Here is an 18,601-nt window from a genome sequence, read left to right as displayed (position 1 = left end):
GGTTATATCCGTAATGACAATGATAATGATCAGATATAGCGTAAAAATTAATAAGAAGTGAAACAGAAATTAAAATCTGCATATATTTTCTATTATTTGACTTTTCTTAACAAACTTTTACTTACGGCGGAGCGCATAGACTTTAACCTGGATTTACTAAGGTGGTCATTAACATTTTTTTTTACAGTCTGATTTGGATATGATAAGGATAATATTTTTTTTTTTAATGATTATTGTTTTAAATTTTCAGATAAATAAAATGAATCTGTTTATAATTAACACCTCCAAAAAATTCATTTTCAATGGATAAAATGACAATCTACAAAATGTTTCAACTAATACTTATTTCATCTATTGTTTTCATGATAGATGGAAAACAAAATACCCAATGTTCAGACTACAATACCTGTTCTAGGTTAGTTTCAGCTTAACTACTCTATGATACTCATTTGTACCTAAGTTTCTCATATTTAAAAATAAATAAGGGATATATGACAATGTAGTAAAATATAATCTTTCCCAAAGGAAATTATTTTTTTTTCTGGCTTGATTAAATTTGGGTTAAAGGTTGATGGAGGGCAATAAAAGAAAAAATACACCTCCAAAATTTAAATATTTCAAATTAAGCTATTAAACTAATATTAAATAGGAGTCTGAAGGGATAAGACAATAGACAATATATCAATGTACATCCACAAAATTAACCCACTGTAGATGGAATTATTGGTAAAAGGTTTTGACCATGCAAATCTGTACAAACCAGTCAAGATTTTAAAAAAGTCCTCAAAATCTTTAAGCCAACGAATTAGATAATTTATACAACTTTAGGTACAAGTATAAATTATTCTATCATTCATCACCGACTGCATATGATATAATATTTTAGTGACAGATGCGGACAGGAGCCGCAGAAACCGTTTGTCTGCGGCTGCGATCCTGATTGTACCTTCTATGGAGATTGCTGCAAGGATTATCAAAAGTAAGATTATTTTTAAGTACCAAAAAACATTCCCCTGAACAGCATAACTTTATGAGTCTTGATGCCCGTTTGTCTGTTAGTCATAAGGATTATGTAAAGTGAAAGTTATTTTCTTCTTTATTGAAAAATTCTAAAATATAAAAACCCTAAACTTTTATTGAACTCAAAAAATCATTTGGATATTTGCTTTTGTTGTGGAAACTACTAATAAGATGAAAATATTGTTACCTTTGTGGGCTCTTTGTTCTTGTATAAGCTACCCAGTCTGTTTAAACTTAAAAATAACATCGCTTTAGTTTTTAAGCATTAAAAATAGTTTTTATTATTAAAAGATTGAAATAATTGTCCTTGATGTTTAAGGTATTGTAAGAAAGATCCAATACCAAGTCTACTTCAGAATACAACTACTCTATTTGAATGTGGGTAAGACGACCTTATTTCAAATTAAATAAACAATGATGTTCTTTAAACCTTAGCTTTTAACAATTAATTCATTTTCATCAATGAAACATCAATAAAGAGTTTACCTGCTTCTAAATCTGAAATGTATTTGTTAATATGATCTCTATATTTTATATAATAGCCATTGGCTAAGCTTGACTTTTTGCTAATAATTTAGTAGTTTAAAAAATAAACTTTTTTAGACAGATAGGTGCACATAACAGATATATGATCCAGCATTGTTTAAAGGTAAATTACTTTTCAATATTGTTTTATGCTTCATTTTATCATATTTGCCATCATATGGTTTGTCTTCACGATTTTTCTTGTATTCTAGGATGTAAGCAATGAAGAAGATAAAAATTATTCTTCCTTTTCCATCCTTTGTGAATTAATAACAGATCCTCCGGCCTATGATCCAGGTTTGTCCTTGTTATTCAACATTCCTACATCAAGCAACATATGTATACAGACCAACAAAACTCATAACAATCTATTTATGAAGTAGTAAGTCTTTTTTGTCTGGAGTTTAAGATCTTAATAACTGCTGAAAATGAGTTAAAGAATTGTTTAATTTCTCTTTACAAAACTAACTCCATTACGAATTCTAACTAGCGAACAAAACAAAACAAATAAGTACAGGAGATTATTTATAAGAAATGTTCAAATTATCAAAAAACCAGGATGATAACATCCATAAGAAGCGAAACTCAAAAATTATGGATGGATATCCGGAAAAACTGAACTTTGTTGCAGTTTCATAAAAGAACATCAAACTAAAAAATCACGAAACCTCGTACGATTTATAGCGTGGAAATCTAGGAATCGATCTATCACCTCAGCAAATCAGCAAATCTTAATGAAACTTTTTAAGGATGAGTGAATTGTTAACTTGTTTAATCACTAAAAATATCAGCCGTCTATCTCATGCAGATAGGAGTAAAGAAAATCCTGAAAACTTAAAAATCTAGAAAGCGAACTAGCACACCAACTAATAAGCAAATCTCGATAAAACTTAATAAAAGTATGCAGAATATGAAAGTATTCAATCCCTGAAAATTTCAGCCGTTTATGTTGAATAGGAGTTGAGAAAAACATGAAATCTTGAAAATGTAGGAATCGATCTAGCACCCCGAATCTTAATGAAACTTGGTAAAAATATGAAGACTGTTAGCATGATTAATCCCTGAAAATTTCAGCCCTCTATCTTTTATAGGAGCCGAGAAAATCACGTTTCCCCCTTTCTGTCTCAGACGGACGGACATTTCGAATTATAGAGTAGCTTCGTTAATAATAAAGAGGCAAATTTGATAACTGACAATTAAAACTCAATATATTATAACCAATCACAACCGTGTCCACTCATCAAATGGGTATAAACAGAGTATAGAGACTAATTGTTTACAGATATCTTGGTGTCTCGTACTAAAATCGTTTGAACTACAAAACTAATTGTTAACTTTTAAAAATAGTTAAAGGGCATTTAGATTTTAGCAAAGCATTTAATGATCTTAATCTACGACACATTTATTTACAACATCTATGATAAAAGAATATACCTATGTAGATAAAAATATTTTTATCTAGATTGGAAGATGTATTTTAAGAATACATTTTGTATGAATTGTTCCCGAGGTACCGGGTTCGAAGAAGCTGCTAATCTGTTGTGGAATAAAAACCTTCTTGAAAGGTATTAGTTTACTTTTTCATAAAAAAATTATCCTCATTTTTTCTTATATCTCTCACTATGTTACTAAATTAAAAAGAAAAATTTTTAATAAAATTAACCAATACCAACTAACGACATAAAATAAAAAAGTAAATTGTAATACAGTAGTATTTATAAAAAAAAATTATGACAAGTACTAGCAAAGAAATATGGTTACTAAAACCATAGATTTCAAGGGAAAAGAAAATGGATGATAAATGTAAGTAATCTTCTATATAACAAACAAAATTAGTCCTCTTGTAGACTAATGTTCTTTATATCACGGAAATAAACCCATTTTAGGACTTGTATCCCTGATCTAAAGAGATGTGATGAGAAAAGTGGAAAAAATTATTTGAGAAAGAAATGCAACTCCTATGTTAAGCCTATTCTGGTTAAGGTAAGATGCTTGCTGTTGTTATATCAACACATGCTTTATATATCAGAAAGGTTTTAAAATCTTATACATACATTTTTAGGAGATTAATATAAAACTTATACGTAGTCTTATATTATTATCATACATTATTATAATAAGCTTCACTGTAAAGGAGAACAATATCGGTTTAGCAGTTAGCGAGATCCTTCGGGACAGACAAAAAACGCTTACTACTTTGTATAATAGGATAATTACAGTTTTGAATATTAGGTAAACTTAAATTTAAGGCAGATTATAATAACAATCCTAAAATATTATTCCAAAAACATATAATTTCAAATATGACCTTATCATTGCCATACTATCCAAAAAATGTCAATAATTGTTCTATAATTCAAAAAATTATTCATAATTCTTTGTTTAAAAGTGACTTTAGTATCCTGAATTTTTTGTCAATTTGCCCTTCTTTAGAGTATTAGACATATAGATTGATAGATACTTTACTAAGAAAGGAATTGTCTGAATTAAATAGCAATTTGTTTTATTATATTAAATATGCATACAGAAAAAATACAGACATATGAAATCATAAACAACTTTTTGCCTTCATATAAATACAGGCGGATGATTCTCTGATCTAATATGTTGAGCATCAAAATACCATTGCTTTTATTCTTAAATTTAAAAAAATATATTTCTAGCCTCTATAGTGAGATGATACTAGTCATTTGGGAGATCCTTTCTTAATCCAACCAAAAGCTATATGATGTTTTAAATCAAATTATCTAACTTCGTTTGTGTTCCACTTTCAGTTTAGGTGATGTTGCCTTATATATATAGTCCTTTGTATAGAAAGCGAGACAAACCTCTGAAATATAGTCAATGTTCTGTCATGAGTAATTTAGGCTAAAAATAATCCTCTTTTAATTATAGATTTGGAAGGCAAATTATTTACAAACCATATTTTTTACTTTTTGAAGGAGCTCATATAATAATAAAATAATTTTTCCAGACTAATACTAAACCAACCCAAACACTGTGTAATGATATCTCCAGTCGTTTTCGAGATCTTAATTGGACATTTACAAACCCCAATAACAGTCTTGTCAAACAAAAAAATGTGTTTTTTTTTTGGGGGGGGGGGGGTGTTGGGGCAATATATAGAATATGGGATTTTGTGGACTAAATAAATATATTCTAAAGTAAATGTACCACTAGCTAATAAACAACTGAAATATACTCCAGCTAGAGTATTATTATTTAGCTTTTCATACATTCATACATGTTTTTTTGAGCTGCTACATTTCTTATTAGTCTTTTGTGCTTACCTACATAATCTATGTACTTTGTTTTTTATCTGTTATGGAACATTATAGAATTGACTTTATTATTTAAATCTTGTTTTTATGTTAACCCAAGAAAATGGCTTGAAATAGAAAAAACAGTATGAAAACTTTATAAAAACAGATCCGAATGGGTCAATTTTTTTCAGTGAATTTTTATGCAATTGGAAGGACAGACAGATGGACAGACATCTTTGGTCAAGATTTATATTCAGTACCTTTTATTCTATTCATCTAATAATTTCCTAAACTTTTGTTTTTCCTTTTATCTCCTTTCTCATTTTCCTTTTCTGGCACTCACATACTTACTTTATATGCAGGGATAAAGGTATGGAAGAATAACTTTTAAAAGGACAAAATTATCCAAAATAAGTATGATAATATTTATAAGAACTTAGAACAAAAATATTAAAGATTTAACAGAGAAATAATAGCGCTAAAGTTCAAGTCCTTTTGAGCAACTTTATAGGTAATTTATACATTTTTTAGAATCAAAGATATCACAATTAACCACTAAAAAATTACGTCATATTATATAGCATTTTACATAATTTAAATTTATCTATTGCTATATCCCTGACTTTAATGCCCATAAACATTGATATAAGGACTTGAAAGTAACAAACAGTGTCAAACATATAAAACCTTCACCAAATGGCTGAAAGTAAGAGATATTTAGATATATAGATGTATGGATAGATAGACAAATGGATAGAACAATGGAAAATTATAAATAACATATACTTGTAGAGAAGCAAAAAAAGGTAGTTTAATATAAATGAGATATACTTAGATAGTAGATAGATAGAAAGAATTATAGTTGAATAGACAGGTAGATTAATTTTAATGAGATATACTTAGATAGTAGATAGATAGATAGAAATATAGTTAGATAGACAGGTAGTTTAATATAAATGAGATATACTTAGATAGTAGATAGATAGAAAGAATTATAGTTGAATAGACAGGTAGATTAATTTTAATGAGATATACTTAGATAGTAGATAGATAGATAGAATTATAGTTGGATAGACAGGTAGATTACTATTAATGAGATATACTTAGATAGTAGATAGAAATATAGTTGGATAGACAGGTAGATTAATATTGATGAGATATACTTAGATAGTAGTTAGAAATATAGTTGGATAGACAGGTAGATTAATATTGATGAGATATACTTAGATAGTAGTTAGAAATATAGTTGGATAGACAGGTAGATTAATATTATTGAGATATACTTATATAGTAGATAGATAGTAGAACATAAAGATGGATACATAGGTAAAAGAAAAAAGGTAGATTAATATAAATGAGAGATACTTAGATAGTAAGATGGATTCAAACATACACACATTTTTCTAACTTACTCCTAGTTTTTTTTTTAAGCAAAGCTTTTCTACATTTATGAATAGTACTTCAGCTTTACTTATGTTAGCACCGCTGAATAGATTTTAAAAATTCCAAATTGAATATTAAAGTAACTTTAAAATACCTAGCGCCTAAAAAGTGTTGCATTATTATATAATGATGGCCAATGTGTATCTTTATATGATTGTTAATTTTTTATCCATAGCCATTCCTGATATCGTAGTTAACACATACAAAGCATAACTGTTCAGAGAGCTACTTTGTGTGTGTAAGTGTGTGTGAGTGTTTGTGTCTATGTGTGTGTGTATGTATGTGTGTGTGTGTGTGTGTGTGTGTGTGTGTGTATGTGTATGACTTTATTATCTGTAATTTTATGTTGACAGAGACCACATCTAGGTAACTAATGTCAACTATTTGTCACCTGTCGACAATCCTCTCTCCTTTTCTCTTACTCCCTCTCTCATCACCTTTTGCCATATTTTGAGTTTTCAGTGCATATGGTTGTATTCCTCCAAAATTATCAAACTAGGACAATTAGTTCCACAAGTTTCCCAGTAACAATAAACAGTAAATATTTAGGAACAATAAACTGAAAAATAGAAAAGGAATTGCTACAGACTTTTTTTCGGGGAAGCTTCTTAATACCCCGAGTTAAGTTGAAAGGCGAGTTATGGAGCTTTAAAAATCTATAGGAGGACCATACTATAACCCCTAAAAAGCCATAGATTTACAATCTAGTGCTTATTTGATGAAATAGCATATTATACCTAGAATTAAAAATATTCAATCAGATTGAAAATCTTCAAATCTTTTTGTTTTATTTGCTTTGGATGGTTTATCGGGTAATCTAACTTAAGTCCCACTAGCCTCTTATTTCATCTTTGTTTCATAAATATTGTCTTATATTCTTTACTTTACTCTCTTCATGTAGAAAAATATGTGCATAATATATATAAATTAGACCTACTTACTTTTATCAAAAGAACAAGGACATGTGTATGCAAAGCAAAGCAAGAAAGTGCAGCTACTCTATAATTGAGGTATCACAGTCTAAACTAATCATTTTCAATAACATAATGTTTTTTGCTTGTTGCATGGATTTAAAAATAATCATAACTAAAAAGATTTTACAAAAAGAAAATCTATTTTTAGTTTCTTTGTAATGCCTCTAGAATTTAGAATGTTATTACTGTGCTACTTATGAATTAACATGTTCTTGCTGATAGTTAATTTATATTTCTTATTGTAGGTTTTAGAGAATAATGAGATAATAACAAAAGTCTACAGAAACATCGATTGCTATTACTGTGAAAACCATAAGGTTAAAATAAGTAACATTATATGAAGTTTATTACTTCAACTATATGGGTTTCAGTGTTTTATAAATTTTGACTGATATAGAAGTAAAAAATTAACTTACTGATGCTTTTTTAGATGAGTGACATTAATAGCAAAGTTTAGGGCAGGAATTTGTAAATTTTCTGCTAAGTACTGGATAATCTTCTGAAAAAAAGTGTAATAAGTCCGCTAATGATGGTAACAAAAATAGTTTTCTTCTATATTATATTTCAGTGTAATCTGTTTTATGGTTATAATCTAACTCCACAAATACAAAATTTTATAATAATACATCACATTTTACAAGTGTGGTTAATATCTTTTATTTACGTCATAGAGATTATATTTTATTTAATTCAAAACAATTATCTACAATTTCAATACTTAAATTTTATTTAAATATTACTTTTAATTAAAAAGTGTTACAGTCTGCCCTCAAAAAGCTAAAAATTTCTTTTAATTAGGTAAAACAAAATTTTAATTAGACTGTTTGATAAAAAATTTTCTGAATAAACTTGAATATTCGAATGTAAAAATATAAAAAAATTACTTTTCTAATTGTTTTACTTAAAATTAAAAATTTCAAAATCATACTGTAGTTTTGCTTATTTAAAGAAAAAAAGGAATTTTAGCTTGTATTTAGAACTCAAAATTGTAGAAATTTAAACACATTTTGGAAATATTTAAAAGATTAATAAGGGATCCATCTGGTGGCAGCTGCTGTTTCAGTAATTCTAGTTGTAGGCACTCCTGGCTGCATATGTGGTTACGGATCATCAGCTCCTGATAATTCCAATTGAATATCCAGTGTATTCATTTCTCCATATTTCAGGGAGAGAAGGATGTGCATGTTGTCTCAGCAGATTGGTGAACTTCTCTGCTTTTGTTTGTCGGACTCGTACCCGGAACGACTTGTTGACTCATCAGTCAGGTATAAGTGATTTCCCTTTAATTTGTATCAATAATAATTCCAAAAGCGATATATATAAAAAAAAATTTTTAAGTTCTAAATTGCTAATCAAAAGATAAAAAAATTTTAATTTGCTTATTCATAATATTCAAGTGATTAAAATGGAAAAAAAATTTTCTTCTGTAATTTTTCTTTTCAACAAAAAATCTTAATTTGCTTATTACTTTTCATAAAATTTTTACTGAAAACTTTCTGAGGAGACCTTAACATAATTTGTAAAAATTTCTTTAATAATAAAATTTTCTATTTTTTATAAAAAGGAAAATAAACCACTACTTTTACATTTAATTTGCAATGAAAAATTAAATAAGAAATCACTTTACTATCTCTTTATCCTTGTTAGGTTTGGCTTCTTTAATTTCAGGTTTTTGTTGTTACTGGTTTCAACCCAATTTCCTATAATGTTTTAATGATTAGTTTTACAGTGGCCAGTGATCTATACACGTCTACTAGAATTTATCATTTTTACTTATAAAATTATCTTTTAAACTTTCAATAACTTTGTATGGTTATCATAAATCTTCCAAAAGTAATATCTTTTTAATACTTTTTATAAATTATAAGATTATCTTTTAAACTTTCAATAACTTTGCATGGTTATCATAAATCTTCCAAGAAAAGTAATATCTTTTTAATATTTTTTATAGATATTTTCTAAAATGAACTGTAGTAACACCGTTTACCTTCAGTTTACCAAACTCATGTCTGTGTTTACTGTGGCACAGGCATTTAAATTTCTAGTTAATGAACCGTTCAGCGCCATTTCATTCTTGTCAGGGTCTGTTGACCTATCCTTGGACACCTTAAAAGTAAACAGACTTTTAATGAATTTTTCAACTATCATTTAATTCGATACACTTTTAAATTAAATATCTTAAAATTTCCTTTAAGCATTTTCTCGCGTAAATTTTCTTTAACCATTTTATCTTTCTATTTAAATTATCATTCTAATATTTTTTCCCAGGATTATCATAAAATTATCTTATCTTTTTATTTTTTATTTAGGATAAAATTCAGTACCTTGATGAGATGGATCTTCCCACCGTTGATTTCTCTGGCATCATATTATGGATATCTTTGATTTTCAGCATTCTGCTAAATTTTTTCTTGTTGTGTCTCACAGGTATTATCTAAAATTAATTTATATTTTAGTTAGGGTGCTGTGGGGTTAAACTGAATACGCCTTTGGTTTCTAGCTGGTCTAACCATAGGTCTATTTTCGTCATTTATTTCTTTAAATATTATCGTTTTATAAAATTTCATAAGTTGAAACCTTAAATATTTCACAAATTTACCATTTTAAAGTTTCATTAAATTTGAAACCTTAAATATTTCACAAATTTACCATTTTAAAGTTTCATTAAATTTGAAACCTTAAATATTTCACAAATTTACCATTTTAAAGTTTCATTAAATTTGAAACCTTAAATATATCTTTAATAGCATATGATAAGTATCTTTTTGAGGTTTAAACCTTAAGATATGGATGATATATGGAGGATTTAAGGTTTATACCTTAAAATTATCATAGAAAAAACATTAAACTATGGTATGGCATTAATTATCTGACAATTTATGAGTAAAAGGATTTGATGAGTATTTAATAATCACAGGAAATTTGAGTATTTACATTTCTTTTTTGAGCATTTAATTACAAATATCACTGAAAATTGAGAATTTTTTAATACCATAAGCGTAAGAATATATTTGATATAATGTGTGAAATTTATATTTGAAGAAAAATTTTCTTTTAAGGATGGAACACTTATCTCAACTTTGTGCACGCAGCTATTGGGTATAAACGTAGCTATTCTTCGCTACCTACTTGTCTGTTACTCCATAATAATGGTTTTACTGGTGACTTCATATGAATCCCATACAAAATTACCCCTTTTAAAATGAATTTACCAATTACTTTCATTTTAAAAGTATAATTACCCTTTACCTCATAAGGGTAATCTTTTTTAGAATTACTTTTAACATATACTTCATAACTCTAAAAAAGCTTGAATCAATGGTATCATAAAATAATTAATTCAAGAAATTTTGCTATAGTTAATAAAGACATTTCTGAACGTTTACCATTTTAATTTGTTCTTTCGAGGGATATCTTTTATTATAGTTTACTAGATTTTACTCAATTCTCTAGTTTACTAGCCTATAGACTTTTTTTGTTTAGGTTATCGTACCACTAGTCTATCTGGTGACTTTCTTTAAGTGGCTGCACAAATTTTTGAAGGATTACTGCGACAGAAAGCGTGCTACAGAAAAAAACCCATCTACTGAAGAAGAATTTAGGTAATAATTTTTACCTCATATCATATCTTTTCCTTTCTCTATCTCTCCCTTGATCCATTTTCTTCTCTGAAATTTCACATTACTTTATATTATAATTTTAATTTATTTCACATTTCAAAATAAATTAAACCAAGAATTCTTGTTTTACTATAACTGAGATTAACTGTTTTAATTTTGAGATATGTTTGCTGTAAGAGTATTTTTAATGAACTAATGTCATACCAGCTACTTTACTTTGGGTTGACAATTTTTTGTCCAGTTCTAAAAAGATGTTTTATAAAAGAACAGTCTTATGTTTGTTTAAAAAGATGTTCTATTTAAAAGAACCGTCTTATCTTTGTTTTTCTAAAGTTTTTTCCGTTATTTATTATTTCAATTTTAAACAGATTTTTATATTTCTTTTGCTATTTTTTGTTAATAATCTATTTAATAATTTTTTAACAATATTCATTTCACTTTGATATATCAACCGACCGAGTGTCCCTTTTTAAAGCATAATTTATAAAAGGACAGTCTCTTTTTTCTTTTGACTTTCTAGCTTATTTTTAACTTTATTTCAACAATTTTTTATCACCTAAGTTATCTTTTATCATATTTCATAAGCCACATTATCTTTTATGAAGAATAATTTACAAGTCTTTTATTTTTATAACCTAAGTTATTTTTTATTATATTTCATAAACCACATTATCTTTTATGAAGAATAATTTACAAGTCTTTCATTTTTATAACCTAAGTTATTTTTTATCATTTTTCATAAATTACATTATCTTACTCATAAATTTTCCTTTATAAGTGTCCCTTTAAAAAGTTAGTTTATAAAAGGACATTCTTTATTTAATGTTTCCTTAAATAATCACTTTAATATGTCACCCCTGTTAAAATGAATAATTTCATTGGGGGGGGTGTTTTGGTTTTATTTATTTGGTATTTATAATTTTCTATCTTTAAATTTTTTCATTATGTTGGAGGGGGAGGGGGTTATTTTTCGTGATGTTATGTGTTTAACGTTTGATTTTTTATTTTTATTTTTATATCTTTCTCTAACTTCTATTTTTAATTTTTAAGTAAGTCATTTTGCACTTTTATTTTACTAAAAGAGTGTCCTTTTCTTTAATTAGAGACCCCACTTTAATTTTACCTGACCCTATTTTATTTATAATGTATAGGACACTTCATTCTTTTATTTAATGTTTTCTTAATATGTCACCCCTGTTACAATGTATAATTCCGGGGGGGGGGGGGGGGGGTGGTTTTATTTGGGTTTATTTGGTGTTTATAACTCTGACACTTTATCTTTTTTTGATTATACTTTCATCACAGCTAGGTTCTATTTTTATCCATTTTATTTTTTCCATTGGATAATCATTTATTTTATTCAATACTAATGGATAATTTTTTCCTTGTTAATCATTTTTTTTTTTTTTTAAGTTTAAATATTCTAAAGATTTGAATTTATTTCTATAATTTTTACATAGATAACACCTGTTCTTTAAATTAAAAAGGTTTAAATACCCTATTAATTTACTTAAACACTTGTGCATCATTTCATTTTTTATCATATTAATATATAATTCATAATTAGCATAATTTTGGCTTAATTTTTTATAATTTTCGTCATTTATTTTTCCAACTATAAGTTTTTCCAAAAAACAACCATTTTTTAGCTCTAACTCATTTTTTGAGTCATTTTTATCATTAATTAGTTTTTCAACTTTTTTATACCATTTTTCATTGAATTTATCTTTTATTGGTTGTTTTTTATTTTCTCTAAAAAATTAGCCTTTAGGCATTCTTCTGGGGTATGGTGGTATTCATATTTTTCTGCCGCTTCACACCTTTTGCATGGTTTAGGAACCAATAGTTTCTTAAATATTTTGCAGTTATTATCCTTATGTTGCCCCTTACATTTACATTTTTTTTTCAGTATGTTGGGGGGGGTGGTGTGGTTTTGTTTATTTGTGTGTGTAATGTTTGACCCTTTATCTTTATCTTTATATCTTTTTTTCCAACTTTTATTTTTATTTTAATTCAAAGTAAATCATTTTGCTTTTTTATTTTACTAAAAGAGTGTCTTTTTCTTAAATTGGAGACCCCACTTTATTTTTACCTGACCGTTTTTATTCATAGTGTATAGGACACTCCATTTCTTAAGCATGTTTTTTTCTTCTAACCAAATTTATTGTTTCTATGAATAATTTTTTATTTTTGGTTATATTTTCCTTTTATAAAAGCACATTTTTAAGATCATTTTAAACACAAAACCCACTCTACGGTTTTTTATTTATAAATGTTTAAATTTATGTACAATTTTAATTTTTAAAAAGTAATGATTGTCTTTTTAATTACCACATAATTTTTGTGTATATCTTTTTTTTTTTTTAGACATACATTTTAGTTTCAAATTTTAGACTATTATTAGATTAGACTATTCAAATAATCAGCAATTATTTCATATCTCCTATTTCAAAACTATAATAAGTTACTTTACACATTTAAAATACAATTTTTGTTTATTTAATCATTTTATTTTTATATGACCTCAAAACTTTTTAAATTTTTATGAATCATATATCTTTGTGAGTGTTTATTTTATCATTTTAATTTTATATGACCTCAAAACTTTTCAAATTTCTATAAATCATATACATTTTCAAGTGTTTTTATTAAACATTTATTAACTAGTGTACACTTTTTATTTAATTACCCTTAATTAGTGTGATTAGGTCTATTTTACAGGTGTCCTTTTTTACGGTTTTATGGCTATCATTTTTAAGTATCAACACCTAATTATATAGTATATTCAATTTCCTAATTTTTCTTTTTAAATATACATTGATTTTTCAAAAATATCAATAAATAGTACCATTATTCTTTGTTTATCAAAGAAATTATCATTTTGAAGCTTTCATTATTTCTTATCATTTTTCCAACCAATGTTAGGCCAGTAAACACAGAAAGAAATTATCATTTTGAAGATTTCATTATTTTTTATCATTTTTCCAACCAATGTTAGGCCAGTAAACACAGAAAGAAATTATCATTTTGAAGATTTCATTATTTTTTATCATTTTTCCAACCAATGTTAGGCCAGTAAACACAGAAAGAAATTATCATTTTGAAGATTTCATTATTTTTTATCATTTTTCCAACCAATGTTAGGCCAGTAAACACAGAAAGAAATTATCATTTTGAAGATTTCATTATTTTTTATCATTTTTCCAACCAATGTTAGGCCAGTAAACACAGACTTTTTAATTTCTCAAAATTATCTTCAATATTATTATGGAAATTTATCTTATTTTACATTTGTAAACCAGAACATGTTTCTTCATTATAGGGTTTTATTATGAACAAATCTAATATATCTATTGATTTGGTTCTTGTTGAGAAGAATGAAATCATGAAGTGTATCAGCACTAAGATTTTTACCTAATTTAGCTTCTTCTAATCTTAATATTGACAGTAAATCTTCTGGCAAATACTTTCTCATTTGAGAATGTATTTTTCTCTCTTTTTCACTAACACGCAATCATAAGTACGTTCAATTTCCTAATTTTCTTTCACAAGTGTTCTTTTTACTGTTTTATTACTTTTTTAATTACTGTACATTCAATTCTTTACCTTTTAATTTATCATTTTATTTATCATTTTAATTATCATAAAAATTATCTTTTTTAGAAAATTTTCATTATTCTTTCCACAATTTATTTAATAGATAATTTCCATATTATTTCCATATTTAAATTATCAATTTTCTTTTTCAAATCATCCATATATTTTTTGTTTAAATAAGAGTCTCTATTTTTTTGAAAATTATCTTTTCTGTATTGTCTAGAATTTCTTTCATTTCTTTCAAAATATCTTTCATTTCTTGGATATCTTTGTTCTTGTCTATAATTAAAACCTCTATAATCACCCCACTGATTTTGATATTGATTATTTTCAGGGTCATTTATGTTAAAATTTTCTCTATCAAAATTAAATTGATTAGAATTATCTTTATTTTGATTAAAATTTCTTCTTTCAAAGTTCATTTCTCTGTCCCTTTCATCCCTGAGATTTCCAAGTGAAAAATCATCAGCAAGCTCTGTAAAGTTATCGTTTGTCACATAACTTTCTGCCTCTCTGTTGCGCAATAAATCCATTGTTTCTGTATTGAAATTTGCATGTAAACCCTTGTAATCTTCTCCATTTAAATTTTCCAAGTTATCTTTATATTTTTGTAGTCTTTCTAAATATTTTTCCTTATTTTTAAGAAACCAATTACTAAACTTTCTTCGTCTGGCACCAGCAAAGTAAGGATCATTTTGTTGCTCTGTGTCCGACATCTTTTATTTTCTTTACCTTTATGTTTTAAGAAAAAGATTTTTTACAGTGTATTATAAAATAAAATTTGGTTACCGTTGGGGGTTTTATTAATATCTTTCTTATTTTTAGCTTACCAAATTATAATTCAGGAACAATTTTCTTGGTGGAGACTATCTTTATTTTAGATTTTAATGAAATTTGAACAGGAACAATGTTTTGATGACTTTCCAGATAAATCAGGTAGAGTTATTTTTCAAAATTATTTTTACCAATTTTTAGATTAACAAGTAGAATTATCTTTTAAAATTACTTTTACCTAAAAATTTTACAATGTTTGTTTGAACTTAATTCTTATAATAGTTATAGAACCAAGAGTAATTTGACAGCTTCGAATTTTTTCAGTCCAATTTTGCCCTCTAATTTCAGAACATAGAATTCTTAATTTCCATAAACCAAGAATATTTAAGCAAAATTTTATCATTTAATTACTTTAACAATAATTATTAGTTTTATAAATTGAACTTTTCTTTTGTGTTCAATATACAAAACTTTTATTTTACCTTTTTTAATTATCTTTATATTTAGTTTTATAATTTAGACTTTTCTTTTGTGTCCAAAGTACAAAACTATAATATTATTTTCTTAACAATTTAAAAATGTTAGGTAATTAAAAAATTTTCAACTTCCCAACTTTTTAATGAAATGATATAATTACTATAATTACAGTGTATGTCCGGTGTAAACACTTGTGTTTTAAATATTTACACTTTTATACAACAATTTTCATGAAATTTTCAATATTTTTATATTTTGATGACGTATATTTTTAAAACTTTATTCTGAATCAGAATGATAGATATTATCAATTTGACTGTTTCCAATTATTATCGTTCCACCTAAATATCTTCTAAACTCAGGAAACCTGTCTAAAGTTCTATTTATTCCAAAATGACTAAATGTGAAAGGACCTGCTATTTCTTGATCTACTTCTTGTCTATTGTATGATGAATTATTATCCAGATTCTCCGCTGTACCTCTATCTCCTTTACCTGTATTACCTTGTCTTATTAAATTATATCTATCTTGAATTAATCTTTTAACTGCATAATATATAATTTTCAAATTTTCCCCAATTTTAAATGAGAAATTTGCTTCATAAACATAAAAATTATTATCTTGATTTATTGATTGATTAAAGGTTTTCTTTTTTACATCAAATTTAATAATAACTAGTTCAAAAATGTTGATTATCAACCTTAGAACGTAATGGAGCATAAATTTAATTTTTGTTGCCCCCTATTTTTAGTAGACAAACTTTGTTTTTACTATCTTTTAGTCCTTATCAGACCAAATTATCTTTTTTGTATATTTACCGTAACTAAATTTTATCTTTTTGCCTCTATTTTTAGTAGACAAAACTTTATTTGTATTATCTTTTTGCCTTTATCAGACAATATTATCGTTTAAAAAAAAAGGAATTAGATTTTTATTCACAAATTTTATTCACAATTAATTAGATATCTTTTGAAATTATAACTTAGATTTACTTTAATTAAAAGTTACCATTCATCCGACTAAAAAATTTTGAAAAAAATCAAAAATTTACCAAATCCAAAAGAAATTTTCCTTGATTCTTGACCGATGGGGTTGCCAATCTGTAATAAGTCCGCTAATGATGGTAACAAAAATAGTTTTCTTCTATATTATATTTCAGTGTAATCTGTTTTATGGTTATAATCTAACTCCACAAATACAAAATTTTATAATAATACATCACATTTTACAAGTGTGGTTAATATCTTTTATTTACGTCATAGAGATTATATTTTATTTAATTCAAAACAATTATCTACAATTTCAATACTTAAATTTTATTTAAATATTACTTTTAATTAAAAAGTGTTACAAAAGCTTGCAATTAAATTGTTTTGTTGTATAGAAAAGTTGAGATAAATAATAAAATCTTATATTTTAAATACATCTGTCACAGATTTTCAAAGAAATGTAAAATGTTTTAGAACCATATGATTCTTGAAAATGATGATATCCATTGTTTCAACCCTTACTTGGGAGGATCAGATTTGGCAAGTTCTGGAGCAGTTGTCAAGAAACTTCTACCTGGGTAAGCTTCAATCAGTAATAAATCAAGAGTTCCAGAGAACATAATTTTAACATTTAAATCAAACATACATCAAAAATATTTTACATAGTATCAGTAGATATTACTTTTTATATTTAGAACATTATTTTTTAGAACTAACTCCTTCAGAAACAAGAGCGAAGAATTGATTAGCAGTAAGAAGGTTGAAGATATGGTTAATAGTGTTCTCAGAAACTCTGAGAGATCTGGAATACCAGGAATGATCCTTAAATTGTTCTAATTAAAAAATATTATAAAATATGTTTTAAAAAATAAGGCACCTACAAAGAGAGGGTGGTTGGAGAGTGGGATTTATCATTTCCTTGCATTAAGAGATTTTCACCTCCCTTTAACAAACCCATTTAAAAACACAAATTTAGGAATCCAACTCTAGATTCAATATCTGTTTTGATTAACTTTGGCCCTTACTACAACCAGATTATGTATTCTACTGAAAGCAAAGAACATAATTGTCAGGTTATTTTAAGACAAATTAACCATTATACCACACTTTTTCCAGATTTTAATCTTTTTTATCATACAGAACAGTTAACCAATATACAATCCAAAAACTTTAAATAATTTGTAATAAAAACGATTAAGAGTCAGATATACATATAAACATAAATTATTTGTACATTTTAGCCAGATCAGTTGTGGGATCCTTTCTATGAGGTTTGCAGAGATATCTATTGTATAACAGAATTAGATATTCTTGAGTATCAATGCAAAGGAACACCTAGAAATATTTCAGGGTAGGTATCTCTCTCTTCAATTACCTAGATAAATCGGGTACAAGTAAATGGAACAACCAAAATTAACATTACAAATTCTTTTTTTATCAGAATGACATTGTTATTTTTCAGTGAGAATTTACCTCATCTAGCCTTTCCAAGTGAAGATATGTTGATAAATATGTCCATGGAGCTGACTGTATTCAACCATAGTCTTGCTATCCATGAAATACTTACCATACTGTCAACTAGGATACCCTCAATGCTTGCAAGTGATATGCTTATTACAAAGGACAGGTAAATTTTGATGTACTGCCTGTAAACAAGAGTCAACTTGAAATCATATCTAAAATATTTAATATATAATTATATAAACCTTTTGAAAACTAGTTGTACTTTCTATTATTTGATGGAGAAAGTACAAATTCTGAATATTTAGAATAAGAAATATGACTTTGGACATAGTTGATAATGTGGAGAAACTTCCTAAGACTCCTGAAGAAATATTCTATGAGGTTAAGGATGCTATGGACTTACTCAACAGGGAAGAATGATTTGTTTTAATTAAATTAGAATAATCATTGCCTGC

At 26.5% G+C, this 18,601-nt stretch overlaps 1 protein-coding gene across 1 annotated transcript; it reads left to right on the top strand.

The window, feature by feature from the left end:
• The first annotated feature begins 254 nt into the window (after positions 1-254).
• On the top strand, positions 255-18,566 carry LOC145326834 (uncharacterized). The gene is made up of 14 exons (XM_080170272.1): positions 255-415; positions 887-979; positions 1,340-1,402; positions 1,624-1,669; positions 1,758-1,842; positions 3,008-3,110; positions 3,432-3,528; positions 7,471-7,542; positions 17,157-17,260; positions 17,393-17,512; positions 17,659-17,755; positions 17,924-18,033; positions 18,145-18,309; positions 18,452-18,566. The coding sequence occupies exons 1-14, from the start codon at positions 303-305 to the stop codon at positions 18,564-18,566; spliced, it is 1,383 nt and encodes a 460-aa protein (XP_080026398.1). The 5' UTR covers positions 255-302.
• The last annotated feature ends 35 nt before the right edge of the window (positions 18,567-18,601 follow it).

This window comes from Acartia tonsa, chromosome 1, assembly GCF_053477335.1.
Source record: "Acartia tonsa isolate MP-2025a chromosome 1, ASM5347733v1, whole genome shotgun sequence".
Lineage (NCBI taxonomy): Eukaryota > Metazoa > Arthropoda > Copepoda > Calanoida > Acartiidae > Acartia > Acartia tonsa.
This window is presented reverse-complemented; position numbering and strand designations above follow the sequence as displayed.

Excerpts from the sequence above, each read along its gene's own strand:
- LOC145326834 (XM_080170272.1), top strand. The coding sequence starts at position 303 with ATGGATAAAATGACAATCTACAAAATGTTTCAACTAATACTTATTTCA. Across the intron at positions 416-886 it reads GACTACAATACCTGTTCTAG|TGACAGATGCGGACAGGAGC; the intron begins GTTAGTTTCAGC and ends ATAATATTTTAG. Across the intron at positions 1,843-3,007 it reads TCCTCCGGCCTATGATCCAG|ATTGGAAGATGTATTTTAAG; the intron begins GTTTGTCCTTGT and ends ATTTTTATCTAG.